The sequence below is a fragment of the Ranitomeya imitator genome, chromosome 6 (genome assembly GCF_032444005.1).
Source record: "Ranitomeya imitator isolate aRanImi1 chromosome 6, aRanImi1.pri, whole genome shotgun sequence".
NCBI lineage: Eukaryota > Metazoa > Chordata > Amphibia > Anura > Dendrobatidae > Ranitomeya > Ranitomeya imitator.
In genome coordinates this window covers 20,052,037-20,068,267 of record NC_091287.1, presented here as the reverse complement: position 1 = coordinate 20,068,267, position 16,231 = coordinate 20,052,037, and the positions used below count along the sequence as shown (strand labels likewise).

The window sequence follows — 16,231 nt, the reverse complement described above, 5'->3', positions numbered from 1 at the left end:
TATATTACAAAGTTTCTTATTGTCATGTAAACTATTGATGTCCGAAATAAAATAATAAAAATAATAAAATGATGTTTATTCCTCAAGGGGTTGTTCACACGATGTCAACTTTTATTTTTTGCTGGCGGTTTTTTCCTAAAGCCTCTTCTTTGGCGTCTGTTCAGTTGTTTTTGCAGCAGCTACACCACCAGCATATATATATTTTTGGACTTGTATGTATACAGTGGTGAGTGCGGGGGGCATATGCATTCCTGCCACCCGGCCCAGTCCGCCCCTGGTGAGCGGGTTGCATGTGGCAGTCCCTTCAATAATGGAGCGGTCGCTTCTTTTAAAGCTTTGTGTCTTTGGAAACCTGAAGTGTTTAAAAGAAACTCCGACGTCTGACCATGTGAACAGCGATTGGTTTGTACATTCTGATGAATATGTTCATTCTTTACAGCATTTCTTTAGCGCTTTTTCAGATGGCCTGAAAATGTCGTCATGTGCACTTACCCTAATGACGCTTGGTCCTTGCTTTCATTCTTTTTTTTTTATTTTTTTATTTTTTTTTTTAGTTTTAAGGTTCTGGGAGAAACTGTATGATGAGGTTTGTTCAGACATTGGTGATTATTCTTACGCTAAAACAGTCCAAGTTCATGTGTCTTTTTGATCAGAGTTTGGTCAGCGTCCGTTTTCAATTTGCTCCAGAGTTTGTTTTTTTTTGTTTTTTTTTTCGGATAAAAAAAAACCCCAAATGATGGAAGTTTCTCCAGCTTCTCCCATCAGTCTGTGGAAAAACAAATAGCGCACGGATGGCGTCTGGTTTTCTTCATGGACCTATAGACTTGCGTTTGCAACTTTGATCTGAGCGCCAGATGATTTCTAATTTAATTTGTGCAGAACACTCGGTCATCAAAAATACCTGTACATGTGAACAGCTCCGCAGACTACAGGGTGTCCCTAAATTCTGGACTCATAGGAATTATCATTTGCGATAACTTTTGTACTCGATGAAAATCCCACATGTATCACACAGTGTGTAACGCATAAAGAATGAATGTGCTAAAATCGAATTTTGCACAGCGCATCAACCTCTGCTTCGCAAATGATGGAAATCATATTGAAGAAGTTAATATTCCAATTGAATAAAATGTTACTAAATTTAAATTCTTCTGGCAGCACTGACATCAATATGTCCTGCACACGGATTACATAAAGTGTTCCGTTCATGTGATCTGTACTGGAATACAAATGGTCTTAGATCATGTGCAAACATATAGATCGATATCTGTGAGCTACATAATTAGTGTTGTGTGTGTACGGTTTACTCTATATGTATTTAGCTTAAAAATAAATAAATGAAGAAATTGGCGTGGGGTCATCACTATTTTTAATAACCAGCTAAGGAAAAGCAGACAGCTGTGAGCTGGTCTTATAAGGAGTCAAAAACCATGGATCTTCCCAGCCTGCTAATGTCAGCTCACAGCTGTCTGCTTGGCCTTTACTGGATATTCAAAAGTGTAGCCCCTAAAAAAATAATTAAAATGATATGGGGTCCTCACTATTTTTATTAACCAGCAAAGTCTAAGAAGACAGCTGCGGGCTTATATTATTAGGCTGGCAAGGTTCATGACTATTGGCCCCTTCCCAGCCTAATAAGTTAAGTTTTCAGCCACTCCAGAAATGGTACAACCAGTAGATGCACCAATTCTGGCTCTTAGCATCTTCCAGATTGCCCTGGTGAGGTGGCAGTGGGATTGATGTCAACAGCTGGCGCTGACACCAAGCCCTGAGATTAGTAATGGAAATAGCAGGACGCGTGAAGGAGGCCTCATGGGTACAAATTCCAGTGGTGAAAAACGCAGATAGAACTTGTACAGGAAAAACTTTTTGAAGGTTTCGATGGTAGGCGAGAGTCTGATGTGTTGTGGTAGAGGGTTCCAGAGTATGGGGGATACGCGAGAGAAATCTTGTATACGATTGTGGGAAGAGGAGATAAGAGGGGAGTAGAGGAGGAGATCTTGTGAGGATCGGAGGTTGCGTGCAGGAAAGTACCGGGAGACGAGGTCACAGATGTATGGAGGAGACAGGTTGTGGATGACTTTGTACGTCATGGTTAGTGTTTTGTACTGAAGTATCTGGGCAATGAGGAGCCAGTGAAGGGATTGACAGAGGGGAGAGGCCGGGGAATAGCGGGGGGACAGGTGGATTAGACGGGCAGCAGAGTTTAGAATAGATTGGAGGGGTGCGAGAGTGTTAGAGGGGAGGCCACAGAGCAGGAGGTTACAGTAGTCGAGGCGGGAGATGATGAGGGCATGGACTAGGGTTTTATTATTATTTATTATTATTCTTATTCACTCAGCTTTCCTAGAGTCCTGAGTAGCAGAGCTGCCTAATCATGCAGTGATACTTTCTCTGCTCAGATTTGCGATTCAGGATCCGTGCAAACCTGAGTGACAGAGGATGGCTAAGGGCGACATTGGATGACAGATTTTTTTTTTTTTCTTCATTTTTTGCTCTTTATCCATTTCAGTTTGGTATTTCTGCAGAATGTGGCATTTGCAGCCGATCCGGCCTCCGATGACCTTTGTGACTGAGGACGGTGACTAAGCCGCTGCTTTCTTGTGCTGTAATTCCGGGGTCAGACACAGCCGTCTATTGTCCCTGACGGACAGCAGTGAGCTGGGTTCTGCTATTTCAGGGTGCATTTCCCTTTCAGAACTTTTTGCGCTATCTGCCCTCTCTCTGGCCACAGGGAGGAGATTTACCGCTGATTTATTATAATATTTTTCAATATGAGAACATTTTGTCAGTAAATAAATAGAAACATAACTGCAATCTTTCACCATAAAGGGGAATTTGACTTTTTTATGGCAACTTTTCACACTTATAAAATCTACAGAAGAAAAGCCGAGTAACTTGTAAATACTTCTAGTGATCTAGAGACGGTTCCGACCCGTATGTGGTTTATATCGGAGTCATGATGGGGACTGTAGTGTCTGATTCCACAACTCCCTGGTAGCAGCAGAATTCTCACTTTAGCTGTGTATGAATGGAGGGAAAAACATCCTGTGGATATAAAGTAGAACAAGGGAAGTAAAAATGACCTGTATAATTAATTATTCATTATGTATTCTTAATTAAAGGGTGTTTATACTGTTACAACTTGCTGCAATGATGCAGATTAAAAAAAAGAGAGAGAAAAAATCCTGTTTTGTGGCTACAGCAGACTACTTTTTATTATATAAACAAATGAGAGGAGGATCAGACTACACAAGGTGTGTAGTCTGTCACCATGGTAACGCATAGTTCTGCACAGGAGCTGTTTACACAACGTGTGAGGATTTTGGAATGGAGCCCTATTGTTGCTGTAGGACTGTTACTACCGCGTCTCTTGGGGTCGTCCTGTAACCTGACGTCTCTACTGGTCCCTCTTTTATCCTCTTCCAGAGGAAATTCTGGAAATGTCTGTAGGGAAGAGGACATCCTCTCCCGCCACATAATGTGCTCACTCCCAGCAATCCGTTGCTCGGCGCTGGACAAGACCAGGAAACAAGGAAGTTTTTACTTTTCTTTATTTCTTCATATGCTCAGGATTGATGTAGCAGAGCTGAATGTGTCATTGCAATTTTTGACATTTCATTGTTGAAACCTGTCGAACAGGAAATACCAGTTTGTGCAATGGAAAGTTTTGAGAATTTTTAGTTTTTTTTTAATTCTTATTAAATTTCCAAGGAATTAAACAATGCGAAATAGATGTTGGAGCCATGCATATAAACATAGTGTTGAGAATATACTACCTGCATATACTCGAAATGTACCAATATTTACATGGATAGGTAAAGTTCTAAAAATGTAAATCCTCTTGTATACCTACTTTTGGAAAGATGTATGACACGTAGACTTATAAATGACATATTTGCCTGGATAAAGGAACCTATGACCGGTGCTCGAGATGAAGAAGGCCAAGTACAACAGTCTTCGTCAGTACCATGGACTTCGTAGTGCCGCTCCATGGAGTCAATGTGTTCCCCAATACTAGGATTTCTTATTAACAGGGGATGGCTTTTAAACAGTGATACAGCTATCCTCCCTTCTTTATAATGCTACATAACTTTGCAAATATGCCTTTCAGGATTCCAGAAAAGCCTTTACAGTCAGATGGATAACTCTCTGTGCTCTTTTCTAGATGGTCAGCCTCCTGCTGATTGGCGTTGCCGCCTGGGGCATTGAGTTCGGTCTCATCTCCAGCCTGCGAGTGGTCGGAGTCGCTGTTGCTGTCGGGATCCTCCTCTTCCTCATTGCCCTCATAGGGTTAATTGGAGCCATTAAACATCACCAGGTGTTACTGTTCTTTGTATCCTTTCTCTTCCACGTTCATATGTTTCGTAACGTGTGAACTTTATAGCGTCAGTATCTAGAACAGATGCGGTGTCAGGACTTTCTGCAACCGAGGTGTCGACCTAAATCCTAAGGTTACAATGACTCGGCGGCGTTATCGGAACGTAATTATTCACTGAAGCCAATGACTATACTGTGCCGTGAAGTCTTCATACCCCGTGAACTTTTTCACATTTTTTTTTTTTTTTTACATTACACCCACAACTTAGATATATTTTATTGGGACTTTTTGTGATCCCAACACAAAGTAGTAAGTATTTGTGAAGTGTAAACGAAATGACACTTGGGTTTTCTAATTATTTTAAAAATATAAATCTGAAAATTGGCGTGCATTTGTGTTCATCCCCCCTCCCCCCCCCCCCCCTGTAGTCGGATACTTTGTAGGACCACCGTTCGCTGCAATTACTGCTGCAACACTTTTGGGGCTGTCTCTACCAGCGTTGCACACCTATCGGCTGAAATTTTTGCCCCTTTTTTCTTTCCAAAATTGCTTGATCTTTCTCCACATGCCATGTAGGAGAAACAGCGAGCATGTGGAAGGAGGAGCGCTGGTCAGAAGAGATCAAAGGAGAACTTTGGGGGTTAAATGTAAACCGCTTTGTGTGTTGGAAAACTAACACTGCACAACACTCTGGAAACATCATCCTCGCCATCAAACATGGTGGTGGCAGCACCCTGCTGTGGGGAGGCTTTTCATCAGCAGGGGCAGGGAAGCTGGTCAAAGTTGATGGGAAGATGGATGGAGCTTAATACAGGGCAATCCTGGAGGAAAACCTGTTAGAGGCTGCAAAAGACCTGAGACTGGGGTGAAGGATCACCATCCAGCAGGACAGTGACTCTAAACATCCTGCCAGACCTACCATGGTGAGTTTAGATCAGAGCAAATTCATGTGTTTTGAACGGCCCAGTTACAGTCCAGACCCAAATCCAAGAGAATCTGTGACGAGATGTGAAAATTACTGATCACAGACGTCTCCATCCAATCTCACTGAGCGAGGGGGGCAAAGAAGGGTCAAAACGTCACCTCTAGACGTGCAAAGCTGGAAGAGACAGACCCCAAAAGACTGCAGCAGTGATTACAGCGAAAAGTGGTCCTACAAAGTACTGACTCACAAAACAAATACTTCTTACGTTGTGTTGGTATCACATAAAATATAGATACATTTTAAGCTTAGGGGAGTAATGTGAAAACATTTAGAAAAGTTCTCTGGCTACTGAGACATCTTTCAAAACACTAGCTGCATATGCCACTAGGAGGAACTAACACAATAGGAACTGTAAAAATTTAAATGTCACGATCAATCCCTAGTGGTGACTGTATACATTTGCATGTAGTGGGCTCCCCCTAGTGGTGGCTGTATAAATTTGCATGTAGTGAGCTCCTTCTAGTGGTGGCTGTATAAATTTGCATGTAGTGAGCTCCTCCTAGTGGTGGCTGTATAAATCTATATGTCGTGAGCTCCCTCTAGTGGTGGCTACAGGTAGATTTTTATTTATTTTTATTTTTGCATTCAGTAACCTTGGACTGAAAGGGTGGTCCCCTTTCAGAAAATCTTTGCTTCCCCCCAGCTGCAGGTTGTTTTAATATAGGGTGTCAGTGTACAGGTAATACAGTGATCACCAGTAAGTCAGTGATATTATACACAGGATCCCCTGTATATAGTGTTTAGATAACATATTGACATCTCTAGTTGAAGTCCTTCATCTTTGCTTTTCTTCCTCCAGCTCAGACCACCATCACTTCTTCCAGTCAGGACTTGTCTCTTCAGAAAATAAGTTATCTAGAGCAGTGATTGCTCCATCGGTCACTTGATCCTGCCCCGTGTGTCCCATGATTTTGCCCCGTGTGTCCCATGGTCCTGCCCCAGCGTCCCATGGTCCTGCCCCAGCGTCCCATGGTCCTGCCCCAGCGTCCCATGGTCCTGCCCCAGCGTCCCATCGTCCTGCCCCAGTGTCCCACGATCCTGCCCCAGCGTCTCACGATCCTGCCTTACCTGCCCCCATATTGCGGCTTGACGCTTTCGGTAAAAAAAAAAAAGAAAAAGGAAAAAAACACTTTCTTCTTAGCAGCCTACGGTCCAGCAGCATAGTCTCCTCCGTGCATGTGAAGCGCGGACTCGCCGGCGCATGACCGTGACGTCGTAGGCCGACAACGTGCTGCAGACATCAGCTGCCTGCCAGTAATTGGCTGGCGGCTTTTATGGCCATGCCGGCCCTTGTGGCAATAGATTTTTAAACTGAACCTGCGCCCTCAGTCCAGGCCCATATGCCAGTGAGAGCAGTAATGCCCTGATGGCGGCCCTGGCTCCATATATGCTGGGCCCCATATACGCACACTGGGCGAAGGAACGCGGAGAGGTAAGTGATGCAAGCGGGGGAAGGGCTCCCTCGTGGGTGTTGGCACCAGGACCCCATAGTATGCCAGTGTCCCTGACAGCGAGTGGGCCCTCCTGCTTGCCAGGTGCTGACCCTGCCGCTGAGCTGACATTGTGATGTTGTACTACGCCAACCCTGTGTCATTTTTAGGTACATGGGGGTCTCACGTCATACCACTATGGCGCATACATTCGTGGCATCGCCCTGTGATACATCATCTAATACCGGGACACCCCATTCAGTTTTCCCCTCTGCCCCGTGCGGTCGGCACTGTGTGGCGGTACGATCCCGCTGTGTATATATTGTTACACTCTCAGACAATACCGCCATATCTGCTACAATGAACATTTACAGAAATCCCTCAGAGACTCCGTACAACACGTGTGACCGGCCCCGGGCGGCGCGGACGTGAGGTGCGGCCCTGAGTCACCTTGTCATTATGTCGCGCTGTTTGGTTAGTGGGAGCAGCTGCAGGTACAATGCACACAGCGCCGGGTGCCAGACAGCCATTCCTCCAGACGGGGGAGGGGGCTGGTATAGGGGTAGGTGGTCGGGAGATCTATATCACAACCTTATGCCAGGAAAAACATGGCTTTTTTTTTTTTTTTCAAAAAACAGCGCCCCTTAGTGCACAGGTTATTTCTGGTATCGAAAATTACTTTATTGGAGCTGAGGTGCAATACCGAACCCATCCTGTAGACATGCGTGGCGCTGTTATTGGAACAAGGCATTCATGGGTTTGTAATCTTGGACCCTCTTAATGACTGACCATAGACCTGTCTACTGTGGAATTCTATGGGGACCCCCAAAAATACCTGCAGCTGTAGATCGCGTGCTCCAAAAGACGGCAAAAACTGTCATTGATCACTTCTGCCCTGTCGATGGCTCATGTATGGGCCTGGCGATGGCGCGATCACTGGGTGACGGGTCATAGGACCATGTTATTAAGACCCTCGCACAGCTGCTCACGCAACCCTAAAAAAAAAAAATTAAAAATACCGTAAATAAAATCCTTGAAATTGGTGGTGATCGGCTCCTCATCAATTACAAAGTGATCGCATGTCCCCCAAAAGTCATTTAATTATTTATTGATTTGATCTTTTGAAAGGAGACTAGGTAAATCATAAAAAAAAAATAGAAAAAAAAATCTTAATTGAATAAAAGCGTAAAATATTCTATTTTTCGTACAACGTTAAAAAGTTATTTCTAACGCACACAAATATCTGAATAATTGGACTGGATCCAAATGTAACAAAAGGAAAAGAGTTCAGATAGAAACATTGCTGACAGTCTGCACAGACCCCCTGCTTCTCACAGCTGAGGGTTTGTTACAGTTGTATCTGCTCGAGCTCCAGACGGATGCACTGTACCTGCTCTGATACATTGTTGCAAACTACAAGGATGAGTTCTGTGCATCTGACGGGTTCGGCTCACAGACGATTGTCTAATCTGTAACATTTGGTGGAATAATGTGAGGTTCATAAACTTTTATCGTTGCCCCTGGTGACACAAGACGTTCATAGATAATGAATCCCATCCTTGACTCTGCGCTCAGTACATGATCATCCTCTTCTTGGTGTTTGTCGTCCAGTTCTCGGTGTCGTGTGCTTCTCTGGCATTAAACCGTCAGCAGCAGGTGATGATTTATTATTTATCTCTAATCGTCATATTGTAAATGGCCGCCCTGGAAGATGAAGCCCGGGCCGCACTCGTCATTAAACTGGTCTACAAGGTTCTAGATTTTCATGAATTCCCCCTCCCCCCTTCTTCTTCTGTAGAATGAGCTTTTGGAAGTCGGGTGGAACCACACGGTGACCGCGAAAGACGACATTGAGAAAAACTTCAACTGCTGCGGATTTCATTACTTCGATAAGAACGACACTTGCCCTGCGGTAAGTGTATGCAGGAGCGGCTGCCTGCGTCTGGTGGGCCGGCTGCCTGCGTCTGATGGGCTGCCTGCGTCTGATGGGCCGGCTGCCTGCGTCTGATGGGCCGGCTGCCTGCGTCTGATGGGCCGGCTGCCTGCGTCTGGTGGGCCGGCTGCCTGCGTCTGATGGGCCGGCTGCCTGCGTCTGATGGGCCGGCTGCCTGCGTCTGATGGGCCGGCTGCCTGCGTCTGATGGGCCGGGTGCCTGCGTCTGATGGGCTGCCTGCGTCTGGTGGGCCGGCTGCCTGCGTCTGATGGGCCGGCTGCCTGCGTCTGATGGGCCGGCTGCCTGCGTCTGGTGGGCCGGCTGCCTGCGTCTGATGGGCCGGCTGCCTGCGTCTGATGGGCCGGCTGCCTGCGTCTGATGGGCCGGCTGCCTGCGTCTGATGGGCCGGCTGCCTGCGTCTGATGGGCCGGGTGCCTGCGTCTGATGGGCTGCCTGCGTCTGGTGGGCCGGCTGCCTGCGTCTGATGGGCCGGCTGCCTGCGTCTGATGGGCCGGCTGCCTGCGTCTGATGGGCCGGCTGCCTGCGTCTGGTGGGCCGGTTGCCTGCGTCTGATGGGCCGGGTGCCTGCGTCTGATGGGCTGCCTGCGTCTGGTGGGCCGGCTGCCTGCGTCTGATGGGCCGGCTGCCTGCGTCTGATGGGCCGGCTGCCTGCGTCTGGTGGGCCGGCTGCCTGCGTCTGATGGGCCGGCTGCCTGCGTCTGATGGGCCGGCTGCCTGCGTCTGGTGGGCCGGTTGCCTGCGTCTGATGGGCCGGTTGCCTGCGTCTGATGGGCCGGCTGCCTGCGTCTGATGGGCTGCCTGCGTCTGGTGGGCCGGCTGCCTGCGTCTGGTGGGCCGGCTGCCTGCGTCTGGTGGGCCGGCTGCCTGCGTCTGATGGGCTGCCTGCGTCTGGTGGGCCGGCTGCCTGCGTCTGATGGGCTGCCTGCGTCTGGTGGGCCGGCTGCCTGCGTCTGATGGGCCGGGTGCCTGCGTCTGATGGGCTGCCTGCGTCTGATGGGCCGGCTGCCTGCGTCTGGTGGGCCGGTTGCCTGCGTCTGATGGGCCGGTTGCCTGCGTCTGATGGGCCGGCTGCCTGCGTCTGATGGGCTGCCTGCGTCTGGTGGGCCGGCTGCCTGCGTCTGGTGGGCCGGCTGCCTGCGTCTGGTGGGCCGGCTGCCTGCGTCTGGTGGGCCGGCTGCCTGCGTCTGGTGGGCCGGCTGCCTGCGTCTGGTGGGCCGGCTGCCTGCGTCTGATGGGCCGGTTGCCTGCGTCTGATGAGCCGGATGCCTGCATCTGATGGGCTGCCTGCGTCTGGTGGGCCCGCTGCCTGCGTCTGGTGGGCCCGCTGCCTGCGTCTGGTGGGCCCGCTGCCTGCGTCTGGTGGGCCCGCTGCCTGCGTCTGGTGGGCTCGCTGCCTGCGTCTGGTGGGCCCGCTGCCTGCGTCTGGTGGGCTCGCTGCCTGCGTCTGGTGGGCCCGCTGCCTGCGTCTGGTGGGCCCGCTGCCTGCGTCTGGTGGGCCCGCTGCCTGCGTCTGGTGGGCCGGCTGCCTGCGTCTGGTGGGCCGGCTGCCTGCGTCTGGTGGGCCGGCTGCCTGCGTCTGGTGGGCCGGCTGCCTGCGTCTGATGGGCCGGTTGCCTGCGTCTGATGAGCCGGATGCCTGCGTCTGATGGGCTGCCTGCGTCTGGTGGGCCCGCTGCCTGCGTCTGGTGGGCCCGCTGCCTGCGTCTGGTGGGCCCGCTGCCTGCGTCTGGTGGGCCGGCTGCCTGCGTCTGGTGGGCCGGCTGCCTGCGTCTGGTGGGCCGGCTGCCTGCGTCTGGTGGGCCGGTTGCCTGCGTCTGATGGGCCCGCTGCCTGCGTCTGGTGGGCCCGCTGCCTGCGTCTGGTGGGCTCGCTGCCTGCGTCTGGTGGGCCCGCTGCCTGCGTCTGGTGGGCTTCATCTCCTGACTGCCTAAATTGCGGCTAGATGATTTCTTTTCTGTATTTCTCCACTTCCAGGCCTGCTTTGTATCCCAGAACTGTAAAACGTGCGGCTCTATCATCGAGGAGCATGCAGAGGACGTCTTAAAAGTGGTTGGGGGGATCGGCTTTTTCTTCAGCTTCACTGAGGTGGGTCCGTTATGCAAAATGTTCAGTTTTATTTTCTAAGATCTGATGGCTGCTACACCCAGAAAATGCAAATATCCTGACTCCTCCTCTCTGCAGCTCCTCCCCTTTGTCTGTGATCGGCAGACATCTGACGATCTTCTCTCGTAGTTTATTCTTTCCATTTTTTGCGCTGATGATTATAGCTGTACCTGGTACCCGTCCCCACCAACGGGAGCTGATCTTTATTTCTGGGTGTCCTGTGACTCCAGCAGCCTCCATTGGGCAGAACATTGTACTGAAAAACAATGTCTTGAAGAAACTTGAACTTTTAATTTATTTTTATTTTTTTCTAGATCCTTGGCGTTTGGTTGACTTACAGATACAGGAACCAGAAGGACCCTCGGGCCAACCCCAGCGCGTTTCTTTGATTGAAATCCCTTTTTCTAAGACTCTCTCCCTTTTTTGTGGAATACTCTGCAGCTCCTCTGATTGCTGTGGTTGGTTTTGTTTTGAAGGACTAAACTTCTTTCATTTTTTTTTTTTTCCCTCCTTTTTAAATGAGATGTAAAATAATAATGTTTAAGTCAAAAGCTCAAAGGAAGAAATAAAACACAAAAGACTTGATAAAAAGCAAAAGTAACTATTGATAAAATAACAAGAAAACCCAAATCTGGAACTGGCTGCAGCCTTCTAAGATCAGCGATCTATTATATGAGTATTACGTCGTCGTTCCTGTATAATTTACACTCCTCCTATATTTGTGTTGGGGGCGCGGGGGTCTTACCAGTTTAATTTGTGGGTTGGGGGGGGAGGGGCATCATTTTCGTCCAAGTTCTAAGGTATTAAGGCAAATATTTCTGGATGGTAACTTGCATTTCATCATAACGGGTCCCACCAATCATTTATCCGGAGCGGGCGCTGCGACTGTGCAATGTGAGTGGCGAGACCTAAATCCCCTGCGGTCCCTGCACTCGGGCAGTGGGATGAGTATTGATCGGGTCTGTGACTAATATTATAGCCAATTAGTGCCGGGTGTTTGAGTCTCAGCTGCCGTGTACAGCGGTGGTGACTGTAAGTGTTGTATGCTATACACTGGACTGCCTCTTCTTAGTACACAGACTTGTCTTTGTTCCGCCCATGTGTGACCACGTCGTACTCCGTGTGCCTAGATGTACAGGGGTGGTCACCGGATCTCCACAGATTTGTTTTAGGGCTGTCCCTCTGACCACCATCTTAGTCCGTATGCCTCGATGTTCAGTGGTGGTCACCGGATATCCTATATGCTATACACTGAACTGCCTCTTCTTAGTACACAGACTTGTCTTTGTTCCGCCCATGTGTGACCACGTCGTACTCCGTGTGCCTAGATGTACAGGGGTGGTCACCGGATCTTCACAGATCTGTTTTAGGGCTGTCCCTCTGACCACCATCTTAGTCCGTGTGCCTCGATATACAGTGGTGGTTGCCGGATATCCTATGTGCTATACACTGGACTGCCACCTCTTAGTACACAGACTTTCTTGTTTTTTCTGTCCCTTTTGTGACCGCCATCCTATTCCATGTACCTATGTGTCCAGTAGTGGTGACTGGACGACCTGTATTCTATGCAGTCGCATGTAAAAGTTTGGGCACCCCCTGGTCAGAATTACTGCTAATGTGAACAGTTAAACAAGTGGACGATGAAATGATCTCCAAGAGGCCTAAAGTTGTAGATGACACATTTCCTATGTACTTTAGGCAAAAAAAACATAAAGAAAAATAAAATCTCTACATATATATATCTTATGTTTTATATTATAATAATTGCAAGGAAAATAGGCCGATGCAAAAGTTTGGGCACCCTGCATGGTTAGTACCTAGTATCTCCCCCTTTTGAGAGTCTCACAGCTTGTAAACGCTTTTTGCAGCCAGACGAGTGTTTTCAGTTCTTATTTGAGGGATTTTCCTCCATTCTTCCTTGGCGAATTCCTCCCGTTCTGTGAGATTTCGGGGCCGTCTTGCATCCTCCGCTATTTTGAGATCTAGCCACAGATTTTCAATGATGATCAGATCAGGGGTCTGTGAGGGCCATTGTAAAACCTTCAGCTTGTGCCTTTTGAGGTCATCTATTGTGGATTGTGACGTGTGTTTAGGATCATTATCCATTTGTAGAAGCCATCCTCTTCCTTTTCTCACCTTCAGCTTTTTTACAGATGTGTTACGTTTGCATCAAGAATTTGGATTCAATGAAATTTCAACATTCTTCCCTCTACCCGAGAAATGTTCCCTGTGACATTGGCTGCAGCACAACCTGAAAGCATGATTGATCCCCCCATGCTTAATGGTTGGCGAGATTTTCTTTTTCCTGAAATTCTCTGCCCTTTTTTCTACACTCATACTTGTGATCATTATGGCCAAAGAGTTCTATTAACCTCATCGGTCCACAGGACTTGTTTCCAAAACGCAGGGTTATTTAGACTTTCTTTTGCATACTTCTGGCGCTGAATTGTATGGTGAAGATGCAGGAGAGGTTTTCTTCTGATGACTCTTCCATGAAGGCCATATTTGTGCAGGTGTCTCTGAACAGTAGAACAATGTACCACAGCTCCAGAGTCTGATAAATCTTTCTGAAAGTCTTTTGCAGTCAATCTGGGGTCCTGCTTTGGCTCTCTAGCAATACTATGAGCAGCTCACTGAAATTTTGCTTGGTCTTCTAGACATTATCTTGACCTCCACTGTTCCTGGTAACGGCCATTTCTTAATTACATTTCTAACTGAGGAAAGGGCAACTTGAAAATGCTTTCCTTTCTTGTTATAGCCTTCTCCTGCATTGTAGCCTCCACCATTTTCAGACTGATATATATATACCGTATATATATATAATTTGATTTTTTTTTTTGCCTAAAATAAGGCAAATGTGTCATCTGTAACTTTAGCCCTTTTAGAGATCACTTCAACTTGCTCAACTGTTCGTAATAACAGCAATTTTGCCAAAACTTGTACATGCCACTGTACACTGGACTGCCTCTTCTTAGTGCACAGACCAGTTTTTGATCTCTTCCAGGGTCACAACTTTAGTTGCTGAGGTCCATACTGGGCATTTGCTTACTTGGCAGTAGTCCCAATTAGGACAGTCCGATGACTTTATTTATGTAAACCACACATAAAAATCGGGTATTAATGGGGGTCCTTAGTGGTCCATGGGAAATGAAAAATCCCAATTTGGTGCCTTTTTAAGAGTTGGTAAGTGAACATGGCATTATCAGTTGTTGGGAGGCACAGATTTGGAACCCCGGGGCTTTATGACACCTCTGTTCTCATTTCCCTCCCAATAGTCAGAAATTCCACTGCTTATCGATAAAACCCTGGAAGGTGAAGGGAAAATGGACTGTAATACCTGTGTAAGACAGTGGTGGCGCCTGTGAGCTGAGCACTGGAAAGTAGAGCACTCGGCAGCGGCGCACCATTGCTTCATATGTGTCATTTGTTTCAATGGCTCATTTTCATTTTTGTAAATGGTGAAAAAATAAATGCAAAATACTTTTATTAACTTTGAATCTACTGTAAAATAATCTAAAATCTAATTTCTAGGACATTTGAGGACTGGTGACAATCACTGGTTTTTATGACACCATGTGGTTCCTGCTGCTTTATTTGAATTTGTTCATGATGTTTTGGATTTCCAAAATTAGCAAAAACTTGTGAAAATACAAAGTCTCCGCCCTCGCTTAACAGAACTCTAATACTGTATTCCACACAGTGCATTGTCTGCTCAGCGTATGCTCCGCCCCCGAGGAACTGCATTAGACTGAAATCTGTTATTTCACACTAATAACACTGCCGATATGTGTTCTAACCTTCATAATCCCTTCTGGACTCTTCAGCCCCCCCAGCTGATCCCCCGAATACTCGGTAGGCTTAGACATACACATTGCACTGATTTAGATGAGATAATATTCACACTACTTTGGAGGCCATCTTCTCCTTGACAAAATCTTACAAGACTTACGGGGACGGCGATGAATTCCGGTGACCTTCCCTGTGCAGCATTAAGGGAAGCGGAGTAAGAGTGGAATGTTGGTTTTCTTTATAGGGGACACCATTGTGTTATTTTCCATGTATCACTATAGTCATAAAACCCTTCCTAAGCTGTAAAAGTTTTTAGGGTTCTTATCGTTGCATTGACGCCATGATTTGACCCCATTCCAGTCTACAGCAGAAGTGTATTAACAGAAACAGCGCCCCTCTCTTTTTCAGGCTAGGCTAGGTATTGCAACTCATTCCCATTCACGTGAATAAGGCACAGCCTGAGGACAAGTATGGTAGAAAATAACCCCTTTTTATATAATATGTCTGCAATTTCCTGACTCGAGTGTTACAAATTGTTAAAGTGAAGCAGCAGACTAAATGATTTGGATCGCTCTCCTTATATACTTTGATAACACTCCATTGCTTTAGGATTTCAGTTTCCTCTCGTTGCCACTAGGGGGCAACAACAGCAACTAGTCACATTCTGTTGTGCACAGATTGCCCTCTAGTGGTGAAAATAGGGTATGTCATGTGTGGGAAATTATGAGAAGGCAGCAAAAGAAATGGAGCTCGGGAGCTGTATCAATGAAATTAGAAAAATGGTCCAAATAATTTATTTTATTTTTTTATTTTTTTTACAGTAAAGTGATAAAGGAAGGTGCACCTTTTTTAATATGTTTAAAAAATAAAAAATTTGCCCCAGTTCAGACTTTAATTGATGCCCTTGATCACCGCTTAAAGCATAACCGTTGCTGGGAGTTGTAGTTTCCCAACAGTTGGGGAGACCACTCTTCTCTTCCGTGACCCAGACCTGGTCTATTGTATGTGATGGATCTCCATACAGGGGTGATGATGGGACATTGCATGGACAAGAGACCTCGCTGTACAGCAGACCATCGTCACAACTACTACCCCCATCATCACTCCCTTATTGTCTTATTTTCATGCTGAGAATGTCTTTGTATTTCAGTTCACATATTATTGTGGGTGTTATGTCCAGTTTTAATGCTGTGAATATGGATTTTTTTTTTTTTTTTTAGTTACAGATCTTGATTTGCACTGCAGAAATGACTGGTAAAAAATAAAATAAAAATAAATCAATAAGTGGCACGTGTCTTCATTGCATTCCTTGGGCTCCTTACCCGTTGTGATGGTCGTATAAAGTCATTTGTGGCTCCTGAGACTTTGTCCCTTTAACTCCTTTCCATAGGTCACTTTAGCACATTACAGCGGGGGAGGTCCCTCCTTCCTTGGCCCCGCCCCCGAGGAGCCAGAAGACAAGAGCAGCAGTCGGAATCTCAGCGTGACCATGTATTTCATGGGGTTTTTCCTACGGTTGGGCCTTGCATAATATTACAGGGTGGACGCCAGGGGTAAATCTTTAGATACCCTCACGTTCTCCAATAACACACAGCTGACTACCAGCTCGTTTGCATTTAGAAAAAAGGGTTGTCCGTGTTGATGATCGT

General features: G+C 47.0%; 1 protein-coding gene across 1 annotated transcript in view; it reads left to right on the top strand.

Moving 5' to 3' along the window:
• Positions 1-15,866, top strand: part of TSPAN13 (tetraspanin 13) — a 39,401-nt gene extending 23,535 nt beyond the window's left edge. The window contains exons 2-6 of the mRNA XM_069729290.1: positions 4,169-4,336; positions 8,312-8,392; positions 8,535-8,648; positions 10,665-10,775; positions 11,108-15,866. Of these exons, the coding sequence (XP_069585391.1) occupies positions 4,169-4,336; positions 8,312-8,392; positions 8,535-8,648; positions 10,665-10,775; positions 11,108-11,182 (549 nt within the window). The 3' untranslated portion in view covers positions 11,183-15,866. The remainder of the gene's footprint in view (positions 1-4,168; positions 4,337-8,311; positions 8,393-8,534; positions 8,649-10,664; positions 10,776-11,107) is intronic.
• The last annotated feature ends 365 nt before the right edge of the window (positions 15,867-16,231 follow it).